Source organism: Papaver somniferum, unplaced genomic scaffold, assembly GCF_003573695.1.
Source record: "Papaver somniferum cultivar HN1 unplaced genomic scaffold, ASM357369v1 unplaced-scaffold_160, whole genome shotgun sequence".
Taxonomy (NCBI): domain Eukaryota; kingdom Viridiplantae; phylum Streptophyta; class Magnoliopsida; order Ranunculales; family Papaveraceae; genus Papaver; species Papaver somniferum.
Window position 1 is genome coordinate 732902 of NW_020625487.1, and position 20042 is coordinate 752943.

At 37.4% G+C, this 20042-nt stretch overlaps 4 protein-coding genes across 5 annotated transcripts; 1 reads left to right on the forward strand and 3 right to left on the reverse strand.

The window, feature by feature from the left end:
* The first annotated feature begins 279 nt into the window (after positions 1-279).
* LOC113337535 lies at positions 280-3013 on the forward strand. The gene is made up of 6 exons (XM_026583198.1): positions 280-793; positions 983-1449; positions 1659-1824; positions 1926-2041; positions 2169-2248; positions 2431-3013. The coding sequence occupies exons 1-6, from the start codon at positions 280-282 to the stop codon at positions 3011-3013; spliced, it is 1926 nt and encodes a 641-aa protein (XP_026438983.1).
* Positions 3014-5937: 2924 nt separating this feature from the next.
* LOC113337571 (dehydration-responsive element-binding protein 1B-like) lies at positions 5938-6851 on the reverse strand. Its single transcript, XM_026583233.1, has one exon. It carries the CDS (start codon positions 6763-6765, stop codon positions 6052-6054), a length of 714 nt encoding a protein of 237 aa, XP_026439018.1. The 5' UTR covers positions 6766-6851; the 3' UTR covers positions 5938-6051.
* An 8129-nt stretch (positions 6852-14980) lies between these two features.
* Positions 14981-16339, reverse strand: LOC113337574 (dehydration-responsive element-binding protein 1A-like). Its single transcript, XM_026583237.1, has one exon. The coding sequence runs from the start codon at positions 15929-15931 to the stop codon at positions 15230-15232; it is 702 nt and encodes a 233-aa protein (XP_026439022.1). The 5' UTR covers positions 15932-16339; the 3' UTR covers positions 14981-15229.
* A 425-nt stretch (positions 16340-16764) lies between these two features.
* On the reverse strand, positions 16765-19658 carry LOC113337573 (tRNA dimethylallyltransferase 2-like). 2 transcript variants are annotated; one of them, XM_026583236.1, is made up of 10 exons: positions 19392-19658; positions 19227-19306; positions 19050-19118; positions 18869-18941; positions 18640-18761; positions 18369-18443; positions 17750-18175; positions 17573-17648; positions 17311-17477; positions 16765-17068 (listed from the first exon to the last, which is right to left on the reverse strand). In XM_026583236.1, the coding sequence occupies exons 1-10, from the start codon at positions 19603-19605 to the stop codon at positions 16898-16900; spliced, it is 1473 nt and encodes a 490-aa protein (XP_026439021.1). In that variant the 5' UTR covers positions 19606-19658; the 3' UTR covers positions 16765-16897. The 2 variants fall into 2 exon arrangements, with proteins under 2 accessions (XP_026439021.1, XP_026439020.1); XM_026583235.1 differs by having other exon boundaries at positions 17311-17495.
* Between the last annotated feature and the right edge of the window lie 384 nt (positions 19659-20042).

The following is a 20042-nucleotide window of genomic DNA, read 5'->3' on the forward strand; positions in this document are numbered from 1 at the left end:
ATAATTTTAGAAGAAATCCAGGTAAATGGGGTACTAAAAACCCTCCTACCAAACCATGGAGATATTATTTTGGAATATAAGAGGCCTAAGAAGACTTAAGGCTCAAAATAAATTAAAGTCTTTAATAAATCAATTTAGTCCTTCTTTAGTTTGGGTTGTAGAGCCAAAAGTTCATTGTTCTGCTTCATTTTGTAATAAGTTGAATTTACCTGGAATACAAAGTATGGTGATTCACAATTCTGTGTCATACAATAAAGGAAACATATGGTTATTTGGAATATGAATATAACAACTCCATTAGTGGTTTCTATGTCAAGTCATATGATCACAGTCAGTGTGGGAGATGTTTTGGTTTCAGGGGTACATGCTCATGTTAAAAAAGTGCAAAGAAGATTCTTATGGTCTGAAATGGAATTAATCAGTGATTTGAAGAAGCCTTGGATAGCATTGGGGGACTTTAATGCTATTACTTCTCAGGAGGAAAAAATAGGAGGCAAAGCTCCTAATAAGATATCATTGCTTGACTTCACAAACTGTTTAAATAACTGTGAGCTAATTCAGGCTCCAAAAACTGGTGTGCAACACTCTTGGTCAAATTGCCAGCATGGAAACAGAAGAATCCTCTGCAATCTTGACAAAGTGGTTATCAATCAACAATGGCTGCAATTGTATGAAGACTGGGGTTATAAGGTTGGTTTAAGGGTTGCTTCAGACCATGCTCCATTACTGGGAGGATGTGCCAGCATACCTAAACCAAAAAATGTGGGTCACTCCTCCTACATTTCTTCAAACAGTGTTGGATAGTTGGATCAATGAAGTAATTGGTGATCCAACTTTTATATTTATGAAAAAATTAAAGAATCTAAAGCAAGCTTTAAATACTTGGAACTGGAGTGTTTTTGGTAATGTCAAAGTTAAACTGAAAGAAGCCGAGGAAAAAGTTAAAACTGCAATGTCAATATCTGATGCTGATCCATTTAAGAAGAAACACTTGATAAACTTGTAGAAGCTCAAGATGAATTGGCAAATAGAGAAACTCAAGAAAGCACTCTGCTGAAAGCAAAGTCAAGAATAAAATGGGTAAAAGAAGGATCAACAAATACTGGCTTTTTTCATGCAAACTTGAAGATTACAAATGCAAGGAATTCAATAAGTGAACTTGAAGAAAGTAGTGGAAATATTATCTCTAATCAAGGAAAAATTGCAGAAATTCTAGTTAAACACTTTGAAGATAAATTCAGTGCCAGGAATGTTACTATTAATCAAAGTCCGCTGAATGTCATTCCTACAGTCATAACAGATGAAGGCCAATTAATGTTAGATGCAATCCCTGATAGCACTGAGATTAAAAGCATTGTATTTTATATTGATCCTGACAGCTCACCTGGTCGAGATGGCTATTCTGGAATCTTCTACAGAACTTGTTGGGACATCATAAAAGATGATCTAGTAGCTGCAATTCAATTCTGCTGGAGGAGGAAATTTATCCATAAGGAATGAACTCTAATTTCTTATTTCTACTACCAAAAGTTCAAGGAGCAAAAACAGTGAATCCGTTTAGACCAATTGGATTGAGTAATGTCTTATTTAAGATATTCACCAAAATCATTACTTCAAGAATGATTAACTTAATGACCAAATTTGTATCTCCACAACAGGTGGCTTACATCAAAGGCAGGAATATCCATGAGCAAGTTTTACTGGCATCAGAATTAGCGAATGAGATGAAAAAGAAAAGAAGAGGAGGCAATGTGGGACTCAAATTAGATATATCACAGGCATATGACTCAGTAAGTTGGGAGTTTCTTATTGCAGTATTAAAAAGTATGGTTTTTCCTCTTCATGGTGTGATTGATTATTGGTTTTATTTCAATCTGCTAAAATATCTGTATTATTAAATGAGGGTCCTTGTGGGTTCTTCTCAGTGTCAAGAGGGTTGAGGCAAGGAGACCCATTGTCTCCAATCTTATTTGTGCTAATGGAGGATGTTTTGAGGAGAAACTTAACCCATTTGGTGAACACTAAAGCCATTAATCCAATGGTAGTCACAAAAGGGATATATCCAACACATTTATTCTTTGCAGATGATGTATTCATCTTTTTTAATGGTTCCAAAAGAAGTCTAGACAATCTCCTTCAACTACTGGATGAGTATTAAGCTACTTCAGGTCAAGTTATCAACAAGATCAAAAGCAAATGCTTTGTGGATGGAGTTACTGAAGCCAGGAAAAGTCAAATTGCAAGAATGGTGAATATGGAACTATCAAAATTTCCAGACAGATATTTAGGAGTACTACTTGCCCCTGGAAGAGTAACTACAACAATGGTTTGGCCTATGGTGGAAATGATTCAAGATAAACTGGCTACATGGAAAGGGAGGTTAATGTCTTTTCATGACAGATTGGTGTTGTTTAAATCATTTTTGTGCAGTATACCCATCTACAATATGGCAGTGTATAAATGGCATGCTTCAGTTATAAAAGTGTGTGAAAAAATAATAAGAAATTTTTTATGGTCAGGTGATAGTGAGGTAAGGAAATGTAAGACCATATCTTGGAAAAGAGTTTGCACACCTTACAAAGAAGGAGGGCTTGGAATAAGAAGATTAGAGGTAATCAATAGAGTATTACTTATGAAAATGATGTGGAAAATTCTAAATTCTAAAGAAGAACTGGCACTGTTTTTCCAAGCAAAGTATAAAGACAAGAATGGACAGTTTACCTCTAAATGGAAAATGTCATCAGTATGGCCAGGATTAAAATGGGCTTGGAATGCGTTAAAGGATGATGTTAGATGGTGTGTAGGAGATGGAACAAATATTTATGTGTGGTTTGAAACCTGGATTGGGGAAACTCCATTGATTAATCAGATTGGTGAGATACCTTTTGTCAAAGAGAATATAAACATGAAAGTCAGTGAGTTGTTAAATGGAACCTCTTGGAAAATACCTGTAGAACTCCAATCTTACATCAATAATACGCTTTACCTGAAGCTAGTGGTGGTGCAGACCTAATGGTGTGCAGTGGAAGCTTACATGGTGAGTTTTCTACAACAGCTGCAGTGGAGAGAATAAGACAAAAAGAACCTGAACTATAATGGCCCACTCAAATATGGAAAACATTTATCCATCCCAGCATTGCAGGTAATATTTGGAAACTTAATCAGAAAATCTATGTGGATGATGAAATATTGAAAGACAGGGGCTTTGAGATGGTGTCAAGATGTTGTGTATGTGTAGCAGATCAAGACAGTATGGACCATACCCTCTGGCATCGTAAATTCAGTGAAGAAATTTGGGACTGGCTTTGTCAGGTATTTAAATTCTCTAAGCCTACATCTTTCAGTGATATATGCAAGCTAGCTCAAAATTGTAGCCCTCTAGTAAAGCAAGTATGGACGACAGCAGCATGTGTCACTATAATAGAGTTATGGTTTCAAAAGAATAAAAAACTGTTTGAGAACATTGAACCTAATATCAATAACTTTAAGAATAGAATTTTACAATGTGTGAATGAGGGTGGACACAGAATGAAAGGCACCAGATGGGGGAAACAATATGATAGTGATATCATCTTCTTCTTTAGACTGGGTGTTAGAAATACAAAGTACAGCTGCATCAAAGAAATATTCTGGACTCAGCCAAGAATGGGTTATATTCTATTTTGTTGTGATGGTGCATCATTTGGAAATCCAGGAAATGCGGGATTTGGTATTTGTGCCAGAGATCATCTATGTCAAGTGGTGGGTACAATTTCAGGGGGTATTGAATAGCTACAAACTACATGGCAGAAATTTTTGCAGTACTTTGTGCTCTGGAATGGGCCGTAACTTGGAGGTTCAAAAGAATAATAATAAGATCAGACTCAAAGACAGTGATAAATCAATTCAGTAAGGGTCTTATACCATGGTGTATTAAAGCTAGATGGCTCAGGGCTTATCAACAAAACACTGAAGTTCATTTTGAACATTGCTATAGAGAAATCAACTTTTCAGCTGATTCACTTGCTAAGAGATGGGCTGATTTGGCATCTGGTGACAGAATCATACATATTGGAAGGCCTCTCTTTCTTAAAAGAGTTGAAATGCCAGAGGTGCCATACTATAGATTCAGTACATAAAAAAATAGGAAAAAGTTAGCACTAACTTAATTGTGTAATTTCTTTTTGTCTTTACCATTGTTATATGGATCCTTGTAAGTGAATTTGGTCTTTCTTAATAAAATTTGTGACTTAGAAAAAAAAACGCACAGTAAGTTTCTGACTGTTCACTTTCTCAACAACCAGTACATGTAAACCTTAAACCTTATAACTTTTATAAGTTTTATATTTCCATGAAGAAGGTGACAAAATTAATTCGGCAACACCATGGATTAATGAACCAAAGTGTTAATTAAACTAAAACAATTTACATATGTTGCGGGGATATCTGTGTCTGAAGTTAGAACAAGAATTAATAAATGAGAACTGTAACAAAATTAGAAAACTAAACACAATACCACTTAGGCACCAAAGAATTGCAACTTTCAAGTGAATCTAGACACAATTAGTGAAAGAAACTTTTTTATATTTTTTTTGAGCAACAAGCAGAATTTATTGAACACAAACAAGAGGATAAACCTCAGTACAAACTATGAACAGAGAAAATTCCCAGAAATAACATGATAAAATTAAACAAACACACAGCTAGCTATCCTTTAAGAGGATCTGGTTGATAAGATTTGGGGAAATATCCCACCAAACTTGAAACCTAATACTTGATCTAGCGGATCTTGCAAGTCTATCTGCAACTTGATTTGCCGATATTTTCCTAAACTAACTGACATTCTTGAACTAAACCTACATCTTTCCATTGAGGGGTGTTGATCAAACAATTACAAGCTTTAACCACTAACTGATTGTCACTCTGTCTAATCACATTTAACAACCCCATTTCTTTTATCCAGCAGAGAGCTTTAAGCAGAACCAATGTCTCAGCTTGCAGGGTATCTCTAGCTAGCTCTGAGTAGGCCAATCCATTTCCAAGCTCCCTTTCTTTCAGCAATGCAGACACCTTTCCAAGCTTTCGAATACACACCTTTGATTTTTTCCTTCCTCCAGAAGTAGTTTTTCTATATACTGTTAATTTTTTTAGCAGCTTTATCGGTAATAGAAAAGATACTCATTTGATGCTGAGCAATTGACCCCAAAGTAGCTTGGATCTATGCGGTTCTTCCAGCTTGATTAGTCAGTTTCCCTTACCAGCCTTGTAATCCGAACTTCATTTTTTCTACGGAAATATTAAAGCATTGCTCTCTATTTCTTGCAGTGAATAAGTTAACACCAAAGTATTTTTCATCCAGTTTTGTAGTCTTCATCTTCAGAAGTCCGAAAATGTCATCGCAAGCAGCTTGATTGAGGCTGTTGCTGAAAAAGACACTTGATTTCTCTAGGTTTATTAGCTGACCAGATGAAGAAGTAAATCTGTTTATGATATTCATTAAGTTTTTAATTGAGCTTCCTATGGCTTTTGTGAATAGCATGCAGTCGTCTGCAAAAAAAAAATATGTGTAATTTTTGGACCTTGTAAAACTGGTTGAATTGGAAGAATAAAATTCTTTTGAGCTGCAATAGAACCAAGACTATTACATCCTTCCATTCCTAAAATCGATAAATATGGTGAGGTTATATCTCCTTGTGGTAGACCTCTTATAGGTGTAAAGGAGTCAAAGAACCATTCAGCATCAGAGATATTCTTGAATTACCTATGCATTTCATAATGAGGTTAGAACATGTGATAGAGAAACCCCGCTTCAATTAGTAAAAGAAACACATACCACTTTTCCCAAATATCTTAACACAAAGGAACAGGGCGCTTTTGTCTGTCCCATTTTGTGTGGAACCTCATAATTCAAAAGATTGAAGAAAGCTTATGTATTATTCATGGGCCAATTTTGGCATAAATATGAAGATTTGAGAAGAGATATTATCTACAAAAATATCTTCCAAAATTACAGTAGTGGTTCATTTGAAAAGCGAACATGTAACGACTGAAAGAACGGAAAAGTAACATCCACTATTCACTCCACAAGCTGCAGTCCACGTTGTACTCCACGTCATCATAATAGTAACCATCTTGCGGTGGATCAAGTAACATCCCTTCTGCCATGCTGGCGATCATCGTTGGCATATTATACAACGCTTCTTCGTCAAAAAACGTCTCCGTTGTCAAAAGACCGTCTAAGGTTTTCTCGGTAGTTTCCGCCGGCCGTTTGGATAATCTTGATGTAACAGACTTCTGTGATTTCTTTGTTTCCGGTGATGACTTTTTACAAGTAGGGAATGGAAATGTGCGCGAGGCTTCTGCAACTGCTAATCGAATATCTTTAGCAGATGATGATTTTGCACGAGGTAAGAGCCATAGAGAATCTTCAAAATTTAACGGAGCTGATTTTCCTCGCAGAGCTATTGCAGCAACATCATAAGCTCTAGCTGCCATCTCTGGAGTTGAATGAGTTCCAAGCCAAATTCTTGATTTACTATTGGGTTCTCTAACTTCACAAACCCATTTATCATTTTTCCTCTCCCTTACTCCTCTGTAAATCGGATGTCTAGTTTCTTTAAATTTCTTTCTTCCAGATGTTTTCTTATGTGATGATACAAATTGCCGAGTAGACGACGAAGATGATGAAGTCTCATTTGGTTCTGAGCTACAATTTTGATCTGCACTTGACGATGACTGTGAAGATGATGAAACCGAATACTCATCAAAATATTGCTCAAGATTCATACTCACTGAATTAGTCTTGAAAGAATTTGTGAAATGTTGTACAAAGAAATTGTTCTGAGAGAGTTTAAGCTCAGTTGAGGTTGAAGTTGGAAGCTGGAAAGTGTGTTTGTTTGACAGAAGAGAGACCATTCGAAGGGTACTTTCTTATATAGATGTTGGGGTAAGACGTAAGAAAGCAAACAGGTGAGTCACACAAAAAATACACGTTAAGCTACACGTGGAAGACATTGAATGCTAAAGGGTTTCTATCCAGAAGTTTTGACACGTGTGGCAGTATGAGTCGTTAGGTATTGCATTTTGATATTTGCAAGAATGATGCTGTCTGTGGTCACATACACATTTGCTGTCACACAACGATAAGAAAGTGTAGACATATTTTTGGAGTCGAGTCAAACCAGTGAGTTAAGCAAATAGTGACAGAATATAGGCAAGATTCTAAAGATTCTTAAGCTGCTCATGAAAAACTGCCAAGTGGTACTTGAATACCACGTCCGTTTAATAATTTTCATTCTGTAGAGAACGATACCTAAATTTGTCCGTTTGTTTCTTTCTTAAAGAAGAATTATTAATACGTGGCACGAGGTAATTAAAGCTTAGAATTTTTTTATGTTTTTCTTCTTTTTAGTAAAATGGCAATTTTAATTTGGATTTAGATTTTCCACACTCTTCTTTTTAATTTCCATTTCGACTTTCTAAACCTGGCTTGATTGGATCCAATAAGATAAAATCTAATCATTATGAAGTAAAATCAAGCCACTCCTTAATCTTATATTTTCTAAATGGTTAATGTATTCTTGTTTAATTAACACTAAAAATTCTGATTAGGTTAATTAATTGAGTTTAGATTGATTGAATAAATTAAAACTTAGGAATTGAAGTTATGAAATTTTGTTTTTGATTGAACTTTTGTGGGATGATTTTTGATGAGAATTTTTTTTTTGAGAATATCTCTTGCAACGAAAATGAAACACACAACCGAAACACTTTTAAAAGGTGATTGCAAATCTGTGGTATGAAATCATACTCAAAATCAAAGAAGAAATCCACACTTTCAGTTCTGAAAATATGGAAGGTCGGCAGGGTCGACTAATGAAGATCATGTCGACCACTCTACGCCGGCAAGGTATACGGTTGAAGAAGGTGCCGACTTTATATGGCCGGCAGGGTATACGAATGAAGAAGATGCCGGTTGTAATATTTTTGACAAACATGAGACTGTTATAAATGCGCAGGTAGTCGGCATGGTATTGATTTATTACCTTGACGTCCAGCGTTTAGCCGGCATGGTTGTAATATTATAACTTTGTCGACTTTGGTTATCCCCCAAAAAAGACTGAATTCTAATAGATGCAATTCACCTTATTCATTCAATTTTGGTTACTACATTGATTGAAACATAAAACCTAATCCTTGTCGACGGAAAAACGAATGCACTTAGCATGTGCATCAAGCCTTTGAACCCCTAGGCGACCCTACTGGACGAGTTATAGTCTCGTGAGGGCTTACATAGAGGTATACCCACAATACCTATACAAAAACTTCTAAAGCCATCAATCTTCCTCCGACGAAGACGATACAGCATCCAAGTAGTCCGGGTTATCCTCCGGGATTCTTTCGGCCAAGAAGTGATAGCTTGCATCGAACGTGAATGCTTCCCCCTTTACCTCCAAGTAGCGTGCTTTCACGACTTCGTGCTTCAAAAACACAAAAATAAACTTACATTTGTTAGTGGTGTTTCATTGAAAGATAAAACAACATGGGTTACGTAAAAAAACCACAAAATTACTTACAAATTGTGTAATGGACAAGGTGAAGGGGCGAGTGTTAAAAATCCGAGGTTGGAGAGCTAAAAAAGCAAGTATCGCGTTTTCGATGACTTGGTGCCTAGGGTGCACTTGTTGAACACTTCTTGCGTTAGGATTCCCAAACTCTTGGCTAAATTTGTTGTGTACCTTAGCCCAAAAGGTTGTCGAATCCACCCTTTCGGAGGATTGACGTCTAAGTCGTTTTTCCGCATACCAAGCTTTGGTGATTGCCAAATTTTCATTAGAATCAAATGAAGCCATTGTTATGTGTAGAGAGCTATTGGGTGAGTTAGATGGAGTGTATGACCATATGAGCTTTGGAGAGTATATGCAAATAGTTGTGTGTTGTTTTGTGGAGATAAGTAGTGTATTTATAGGATGGTGCCCAAATTTGGCCGTTATAGTGTATAAGTACAAGTCAATCAATGCAATTGTACTTGCAAAAAATTTGAAATTTAAATCCGCCGGCACCGTTTTATTTCCCAGTATGCCGACTAAGTAAGGCCGGCAGGGTATGAATTTTGTTACCATGCCGACCTTTGATGATTTTAGGCATCAGGAGAAGGTTTTTCTTCTGTGTATCCGCCGGAACTGTATGGGTCATTAGCAAGTCGGCTAGGATTCGGCCGGCAGTGTATGAATTTTGTTACCGTGCCGACCTTATATGATTTTAGGCATCAGGAGAAAGGTTTTTTTGCCACACATAGCCGGAAGGGTCGATAACATATTACCTTGCCGGCAAGTAAACATCCGGCTAGGTAGGAATCGTATTACCTTGCTGATCCTGGTAACTACACAATTTTCGTTGTCAAGGCCGGCAGTCTGACAATTCACAACCTTGCCGGCCCTGGAACAGTCGGCAATGTAACTTAAAAAAAGCATGCCGGCATAAGTATTTAATCTTTACATAGCTAAACAAACCATTCATTCAAACACTAGAAATCCAACATTTTTTGTCCAAAATACGAAAACATGTCCCATAAACCTTAAAAAAAATATTTGTCCACACCATTAACTTAAACATTTGTCCACCACAACATATAAGAAATAAACTAGGAAAGCATTCATTCACCACGACCACGGCCCCGTTTAGGAACACTACCACTGCTGCTACCTTCACCACCACGACCGCCACGAGCCCTCTTTTTGTCACCATTCAGCTTGGCTTTTGCTTCCCTCATAGATTTTTCTTCCATCTTTACTTGAGCCTCAAGTTGCTTGAATAATTCATGGGCATCCTCATTGTCAACATTGCAAGCATAGTCAATGTGCGTTCTTTTCTCTTCAATCGACAAAGGCTCTCCTCTGTCTTTCGCGCAGCACAATACCTTCACAAAGGTCTTCAATTGGTCCTTCTATTTTCAATTAAACAACAAACAATTAATAGAATGATTCGATAATGTAATCTTAAAATAGTAAGAGCAACTCTAAAATACTTACAAAGAACTTAAGACTTATTGCTGGGTCTTTCGATGCCATCCTCCTCTTGCGAGCCAATTCTTCAGCAGTGATTTCCCTAATCACAGTAGGACGAGCCCAACCCAAGTACCACGCCATGTATTTCTCACTGGCTTCACAACCGGTGGTCACCTCGTCCAAAAGACTCACATCAATTTTACGGCCACGTCTGTCGTCCCAATGTTCTTAAACTGGCGTTGGATCGTAAGAGACGTTAATAGTTTTTTGGGACGTGGTGCATTCAACCATTTTCACAGTAAAGAACAGTTTTTCTTCATCGAAATGAGGTTTTTCTTGGACGTAACCCAATTGTCGCATTACCCTATGTGGATCGTACATTGAATATCCATCATACATAGTCATCAAGGGTCCATAGTATAATGCAACTTCATCTCTCCTTTGGATTAAACCTTGATTTCTAGCATCTCGATACGGATCAAATAACACATCATCCGCAGTCAATTTTTCGATGGCGATTCGGAGTTTGATAAGATTTTGCGGCATGTCCTTATCCTGAGTACCCTTAAAACCGTACCTTTACACTCTTGGCTTATCAACCGCAACATTCGCAGCCACTTTGATGTAGGAGTTGGCTTTGAACAAGGAAGGGAAGTGCTCATATATCCAAACCTATGCAAAAAAAAAGTTTAGTAAGAATCTTATCTTACGAGAATTTTGCAAATATAAATGATTTAGACAATAAAATTACCTGGAAGAGACATGTGTTTCCGTTAAATTGCTTAGTGAGTGCCCTAGAACATTTTGTCAACTCATTATTCAAGAAGGCGACCACCGCAGTACCCCAAGAATACTCACACATCCTATCTAAGGGATCCAATAGTTGCAAGTAACTGGCCTCGACCAAGCTTCCGGATCTGTCGGGGAAGATACATTTTCCCAGGATGTATAGCAAATAAGCTGACGCGGTAGCATTGATTCGCATCGGGTTCACCCTTCCTTCCTTATCAAAGATTTTCTTTGTCTGCCATAATTTGTCCCTCAACTTCTTTAGATTAAACTTCTTGCTTAGACGACCATCCTTCATCTCAAGAACAGACTCCGTCTCAATCTGATTCCAACCGAACAATTTCTGGCTCAATGCGTAAATATCCTTGAAAGGAAACTTATTATTGAATCCCTTAGTGACTGCTTTTCCATCAACCTCAAGGCCTAGAATTTGTTGAGCATCATCGGGAGTTATCGCCATCTCACCGAATGGGAATAACATTGTATCATTCTCTCCGTAGAACCTCTCACAGAATGCAGATACGGTAACTCTATCATGCTCAATATTCGAACTCTCCACCGCAGGCCACAACCCGGAGTTCTTGACAATCACTTGCACCTCCTCACATTCCTTGTCAAGATCCCAAGTATTAGTTACTGAACACGAAGCTTGGCGCCTCATGAGACGGACGGCATGCTTGTGATCCTAAATACCAAAAAAAATAAAATGAAAAGAAATACAAACATTTGATGCAAATTTAAGATAGTTACACACTTGAATAAAGAAGAAAGACGGATTGAGATTACTTACGATAGTATTATGGATCGTACATGCCCATGAGTCTTTGTACCCAAAAAGAACTTTTCAACCATCTCTTGGGGTCCCCCTCGGAAGCTCACCCTTTTTCAGTGTAAGCATCAAGTGACAGGGAGGCATGTGAGAATCAGCTGGTTTAGTGATCACCCTCTTTTTCGTTCCGGTTTCAGTTGAAGTTGAAGCTTCGGTTTGTTGAATAATAGCTCGAGTTTGTTCTCCATCTCCTTCTTCTTCTTCTTCTTCCACTGCCTCTTCAATAATTTCTTCTTAGATTTCCTTACCTTTATTTCCATTACCATCATCATCATCACCTCTTCCAACATTAGGCATTTCTTCATCACCCTCATCATCGTCATTGTTACCTCCTCCAGCAGCCGGAATGCTTTCATCAACATCATCATCATCACCTCTTCTACCAGATGGAATTGATTGGTCTTCATCTGGAGTCTCGTCTGAATCACTGGGTTCCGATGGTGGTTCAGAATCATTCGGTACACGGATCTTAAGCGTTCCCGGCACAACGTATGCCCCTCGATGTGTTGAAGTCAAGAGTTTATCACCAACATGAGGAGGTCTTGAAGGAGGACTAAGAGCTTTCATAGCTTTCTTCTTTGCCTTTTCCAACCTGAACACGAATAATTAATAAAAAAGAAATTACAGGTCGGCAGGGGACATATATAACCTATCCGGCGGAACAACGACCGGAAGGGTCGATATCCAAATTACATGTCGGCTAAAGAGCAGCCGGCAGGGTATCATTCACATAACCTGTCGGCTTATAACAAATATGAACACAGTAGAAATAAGGATTTTTCACCAAACCAGTCGGCAAGGTCCATTACCCATACATTGTCGGCCAACTAACAGCCGGCATGGTTTTATCCAAATACCATTCCGGTTTTACAAATTGAAGGCATCAGGAGACATAAAAAAACTTGAAATACAGCCGGCAAGGTAAAAATTTATAACCAACCCGGCTAAAAAAAACACTGCCGCCGGCAGGGTCTAAGGTTGAATGACTTGCCGGCCCTGCAAGTACCAGTTACAGGTATTCAACAGCGGGAAAGCTCTTCAACCTAAGAGCCTGCCGGCCAAACCTAACTATGAAAATCCGGAAAGGTCGATAACATAATACCTTGTCGGCGTCGCAACTGCCAATTCACAATTTCGATTTCTCTGACCTAATTTAACATGCAAACATGAAATCGAAGTACTAGAGTGAGTTTAAGTAAGCCCTTACTTTCTTAAGCGCACCATTTCTTGTGTTTCAGCGGCTGCGAATTCTCCTTCTTCGACGGTTCTTTTCTTCACTTTCTTTTGAACCAAACTTGCAATTCCAGGGTTATACTCATTGAGTTTTCGATTAGCTTCTTTCATACGAGTTCCCTTCCGCCGTGGTGGATCCATTGATGAAGATTAATCGGAGTTTCCGAATCGACGATTTCAATGAATTAATCGACGAGTTTTGATTGTTGTGGGGGTGATGGAGCCGGTATGGTTGTGGAGGAGGAGAAGAGAAGAAGAAGATGAAATGAAAAGATTAAAATTGATTTAGGGTAATAGATTTTTAAAGGATAAGGGTAGTTTTTTTAACTTACCCATTAGGACTCCCCCTAAAATCCTTAAGAAAAGTTCCTTTAGAATTGGGTATACCCCAATTAATCTGGGTGTACCCCAATCTCGCCAGGTTTCTAAACTTATGTCTGATGGGAGGAGGAAATGGTGGTGATTTTTTTTGAAGCATGTTTTCGTCGCTGATGTTATTGTTTTTGAACTAGTCCACCGTTTGGACTTTGTGAATCCCTGTCCGGTTATCAGTCTTATTTTCGTAAGGTGGTTTTCACAGTTTTTACAACAGTGAATATTAATAAGAAATTCAGGACGCATTATTGTGAATATTAATAAGAAATTCAGGACGCATTATTGTGGTCATGCTCATGCCTGCTCTGTGGTCCGTACCACTCCATAGCTCAACATTTATATTTTTCTAAGGCTAAGTCTTATGGTGCTCATTTTGCTTCTAGATTAGACAAGAGCGTTGCCTATTCTTCTTTCTCTAGATATATTTAAATTTTATTTTTTACAGAATGGTTCAACAAGATTGTTTTAGTTTTTTATCCGACGATTGAGATGGTTGCGATGTTCCATTTAGCGCAGCCAAAATCTACTTTTCGCAAAATGGTTCAGTGAATGACCATAAGACGTGGACTTCCAATCTACGTGCTAAATTGGAAATAAGACTAAGCCTAATTTCTCCGTCCATAAACAGTGGATGGTTCTACATTTGCAAGATGGTTTGCAGGGATAGTTAAGCACGTGGACTTCAATACATGATGCAGGGTTATGAAGTTCAAATTCTGAAAAATCATGTAAGATTTTTATAAAAGAGTGGTGTTACACAGATACCTCTAGAACACCAGCAAAACACTGAATCTTATTTGGACAGTCGATAATCCCTTTTTGAAGATGTTAGGTCTCGTCCAAAAGGCGTAGAGTGACACAAAAATATTTAGAGAGCTTTATCTCTCTGTCTGTGAATCATTAGTGTTCAAAAAAATCAAGTTTGCTTCAGTCGTAGTTAAAAGATGGAAGCTAGTGAGAGAGTATCAGCCGAGTGACACAAAAATATACACCTTATTAAATGGAAACATTGAATGTGTAAAGAAGTGTGGCATATCCTTTTAAACTTGGATAGGGAGAGTCGTTGCTGTTGCTGTTGCTAAAGGTTAACTCCTTTGGATATTTGCAAAAAGATGTGAAACTTTCGCATATCTTTTTGACTAGAGTTAACACTAGGAGTGGTGAAGTCGAGCAATAATGCCGCAAAGGGAGAAAATATTCTACAAAAGCTGCTCGTTAAGAAAGCGCCTAAAAGCGCAAATGATGACGAAGTAGATAACATTACAAGAATGTTTCCCACCCAGTCTAAATTTGTATTTCGTTTCTAACTCAGAAAGACTTGAGTTATATTTCCATTTATTCTACGATCATTTTTGTTAAGGTGGAAGCTGACAGTGTTGGCTGGGTCCGACTTGTAACCTTTTCTTACTTTCGTAGTGTCTCCAAAGAGGTGATTTTTTTCACTGGGTCCGTCTTATAACCTTTTTTACCCCCAGCTACGGTATTTTTGGAACACATCCCCGTAAACCCGTCCCGCTAACTCAAGGATGGGGTCATACAGGTTATCTCTGGGAGCCTAGCAGCTTCAGAGTATTGGTTCTGTGCCTGCAACAACTCACATCAAAATAAAAACTTATTCAACCTTCTCTCGACTTATTTGGAAGCATTCTTTGTTTTTTCTAGGTGAATATTACCTCTTCTGAACACATCAGCACCCTCCATTTCGGATATTGAAATGACCACATACCTAACAGAACTAGAGAAATATATCAACTAACAAAAGATAGAATGAGGAGTGGAGGGGGGGACTAAAATGATCCCTTTCTTTTGTCTGCTCTCAATTTCTTTTATATCATCAAAAATCATAATTGAGACAGCACAGGCACTGCCCCAATAAAGGCAAAAAATACTAAAAAGAGAGATTGAGAGATAATATCTACAAAAACATATCTAAAACTATACCATATATAGAGATTATAATAGCTTTCTCCTATACAGTGGTGGTCCAAAAATGATATTCAACGAAATAAGAAAAAAATTAAAAATCCAAATCACTCAAGTCACTCCACAAACTACTGTTCACGTTGCAATCCACGTCACCGAAATAGTAACTCTCCTGCGGTGGTTGAAGTAACATACCTTCTGCCATGCTGGCAATTAAGGATGGCATGTAATACAATGCTTCGTCGTCGTAAAACATTGCCGGAGACGAAGAACTATTGGAAATTTTCTCGGCGTTTTCAACCAATCTTGATAATCCGGATGTAACAGATTTAGGTGATTTTTTGGGTTTTGTATAACTGCAGAGTGGGAAAGCCTGAGCGGCTTCAGCAGCAGCAGATTGAATATCTGGCGCCGATGATGATTTAGCACGAGACACGAGCCATAAAGAATCTTCGAAATTTAATGGAGCCAAATTTCCTCGAAGAGCTAAAGCAGCGACATCATAAGCTCTAGCTGCCATTTCAGGAGTAGAATGAGTACCTAGCCAAATTCTTGTTTTACTATTGGGTTCTCTAATTTCACAAACCCATTTATCATTTTTCCTTCCTCTAACTCCTCTGTAAGTTGGGTGTCTAGTCTCATTAAACTTCTTTCTTCCTGCTTTTTTCTTGTGTGACACTAATTGCTGTTCAAATACCGGAATCTGGATAATTTCATCCATGTCTGAAGATGAATACAGGTCTGAAAATGATGACGACTCATAAGAGGTTTCAAAATTCATTCTGGGTGAGTCCATTATGAAGCTGAGGAAGTGTGTATGTTTATAGTGAGCAATTGGAACTTAAGAGCTAAAAGGGAGGGAGAAGAAACTTTTCTAGAACAAAAGAGAGAAAGAGATGGGTTTGAATTGTGAAAGGTGAAGAGATTCAGAGGGGGTACTTATAGACTGGGAAGAAGAAGATATTTAAACATCTAAGACCCCACAAAGGGCACACAGTAAAGGGAAAGACACAGACACTGATATTATATTTTTAACTTGGAGACTTATAGACTGGGGGTATTATTAGTCATGTTCTATTACTAAAGTAGCCTTAAAAACTTGGAGATTTCTTTTTTTAGATATTTAGGAGCAGAGAATCTAAATCTATCATGAGAATTCAACCGCTAAAGTAATAGATTTAGAAACTGACATCTGTCCATACAAAAATGCTGGCGAAATAGATAAAACTGATATCTGTCCAAAGCTTTTGATAGAGTTGAATGGGATACCAGAAAATAATGTATTAAAACTTCCTCTATGCTGTTGGCAATGCTGAATACCAGAAAATAATGTATTAAAACTTCCTCTATGCTGTTGGCAATGCTGAATGGGACACACCAAGTCTCTTTCTGGCCCTCAAGGGGGGTCACATAGGGAGGGAGACCTGTTGTCTCCTTTCCTATCCTTGTCACTCAAGGAAGGTCACTTTGGTTTGGTTTAATCCGCAAAAAATGAACGAATGATTAATTCATCAAAATTTCCAGATTTGGCCCACCCGTTAACTATCTGTTGTTTTCAAACGTTTATGACGGTTTGTCGTATTTAAATATTGTTGCTAAATCTGGTCTTATGAAATCTTGTTAGAAGAATCATTAGATTTGATTCGTGGAATAAACTGATGAAGATAGATTCATACTTTTTTTAGCCAAAATGATAAAGTTGTTCCTTACAAATCTAAATGTGCATTTGTTTCTTCCTCAGTTACTGTATTAAAGATTTACCTCATGGTGTTGATGTTTCCTCTGCTATTGCTGTTGTTGACTGTTGTTGAAGTTGAATGAAATGCAAATTCTGAGATTTCTTCTTAAGATGAAGAATACGCTTTTTATGCCCACGACCCATTTTGTGTTGTTCCCACTCATGTGCTCCACGAAGGATCCGACTTCCACAAGCCTATAATGAGAAAGAGAATATCAAACACATATTGCAATTATATTCTTGATTCTGTCTCTTTGAAGTTTAAATTCGAAAACAAAAAACAAAAGTTCTTGTTACACGTGGAAGTAGAAAAAATAGTGTTGATTATTCCTTTGGGGTGTCTCGACCCAGGTGGTTTGCAACTAATTCTATTCATTCGATCATTATCTCAAACTTAATAAATTACTACTGTATAGAGGTTTCAGAATGTTACTAACCTCACAAACAAATTGAGTCCACAAATCTCTTGCATCCTTCATCTGAGTCTGTACTGGGTCGAGCTTTTCTGAGTTGGGAATAGAGCTTGAATCCTCGAGCAAGAATGACTTGATAATGTTGACAACCGGTTCAACCACCTGCCTTGGCCATACCTCATCAAAATCACCTGCAGAGGTATTAAATTCTGGTTCAAGGTAAAACAGCCTGATGCATAACGAGGGAAGATGAAAGTCTTCAGTATTTTAATGATATAACACACACCATGAAAAGCTTCAGTTGCATCTACATAATGCAGGTCCCATCCAAAAATTGTTTGCAACCTGTTAAGCCTCCTTTTCTATCGAAGGATGAAGGGCGTCAAATATAAGTTTAAACACAGAACACGTAAGAAGGATTTAGAATTACAGTTATAAAATGCCAAGATGAGTCAATCTGTACCTGACGCCGAACAAGTCTTTTGGTATTTGTCTTTAGTTTGTCAATAGCTTCAACTAACAATATTTTGTGCTGGCTATCATCAGAATTCAAAATTTCCTTCAAGTTTTCTTTCGAAACCTCCTCCAAATTTGTTTCCAGTGGTATAATAGCTTCAGCGTAAGACTGATCTCCAACACGGACATCTGAAGTCTTTGTGTTGGAGAAGTAAGATCTTAAAAAATCCTCGAATTCCCTGACACCTATAGCTTGGCGTATGCCGCGAGTGTAATCCGCATTTGCATTATATATATCATAGACTTCATTTAGTAAGCCAGCATCAATCATGCAATCTACTCTTTGTTCGACGTATTTGTCCAAAACTGGAAGAGAAACATCCACACATACAAAACAACAATCATATCTGGAATTATCAACTCGACCCCAGTTCTGCCCTGCCACATGCAACATCAGAGTATCTAAGTATCTAATTACTTAAGAAGAACTGTAAAATACATTTTTAGCATGTGCATTTTGGGTTCTTCACGTCTATTACAGAGCTCCGCTTCCAAAATAGAAGCAGATATAAGTTCTGCGGATTAAGTTGATCTTGCAGAAATTCAAATGGACAAGGAGCACAAACCTCTGCACCCTTTGCTTGGAAACGTTTGCTTGGGAGAACACCTGAGCGTTCAAACAAACTAAGGTACTGATTTACCTGCAGAAAGGAGAAACCAGAATTAAGTAATTAGATACTTAAGCTACAAGATAACAAAACACAACCATTATAATGGTGTAGTGAGTGTTTAACTTAACTAATAAAACATCTGAATAAATAAGTAATCTCCTAGTGTATGTTGATCCGAGTTTAATCAGAATGAGCAAAAAAATATATAAACTTAAAAAAACCTCACTTTTCTATAGTCATTCGGATGAATCCTGTTGGCAGCATCTGGATCAAGCTCTTTAAGAAGATTGTAGTTATTCGTAGACCCATCATTTCCCAATTCATACTTACAATCTAATTGCTTATCCGCTATAAAAATGAAAGTTAATATCAAACTCTCTTCATTTGGTTGGTTTTGAACAGTCAGCCAACAGAATAAGAGAGTTTAAAAGAACAAATCAAGAACGCATACTCACCAATCATGGAACTATCACAGACCTCGTCCATATCTTCCACCGAATCGTCAAGAAGGAACGGACTCACTAAAGCCTGATTTCATAGTTTATGCCATTAGAATCACCAATGAATTATAAAAGTCTAGAATCCAAATTAACTACACAACTATAATTCAAGAAATTCAGAGACTAAATATAATACCTGAATATAGAAATTTGTACCACCAACAACAACAGGCAAGTGATTCCTCGACCAAATCTCATCTATAATCTGAAATTATTTCCCTAAAACACATCAATAACAATCCAAGTAGATACACACACAAAAAAAAAAAAAAACATAGATAAACCCCAGAAAAAAATTGAAAACTTATCGTACTGGAATTGCAGCGTCACGAAAATCCTTGGACGTGAATTCAACATTAGGGCTTACATTTCCCAATAGATGATGAGGAATTCCTACAACAAAATTACCATTGCCCCAAATTAAACCCTACAAAACATGAACCAAATTCAATTACTTGTTCAAATGAAGGGAACATACCTTTCTGTTCTTGGATAGTGACTTTATTGGTTAGGATATCTAGGCCATTGTAAACCTGCATGGAATCTGCATTGATGATTTCGATAGGGAAATGAGAAGCAAGATCAATAGCTAAACGAGATTTTCCAGCACCAGTAGCTCCCATTATTATGACCACTTTAGGGATTTTGTTGTTTGTAGATTTAATTACATCTTCTACTTCTTCAGTTTCCATCTTTTTTCACTAATGGAATCAAAGCAACTACACTGAATAATGAGTTTGTAGAAACCCTAATTTAGGTGATTTGGTTCGCCATTGTTGACTATGCGGAAATTTAAGGGAAATTTTGGTTGGGCTGAGCTTGACTTCAAATAGTTAATGTCAGTTACGAAACAAGCCCAATAACTTTGATGGGTCATTGCTAAAAACCTAGAAAATTTAAAGTTCGAATTTTTCACCTAAAGTTCACCTCCAATCTCTAACGTCTTATCTAGCAAATTTGGTTCTAAGAAACGAATGAAATTGTTATAGGATTTTGAAATTTGAAATCAATAATTCAATGGTTTTGAAAAATTCTTATGGAAAATTTAGGGGAAAATAGAAAACGTAGGGTTGTGAGGGTTTTAGAGATATTAATAGCTTATGATGAGTGATTCTAGTAATAAAATTTA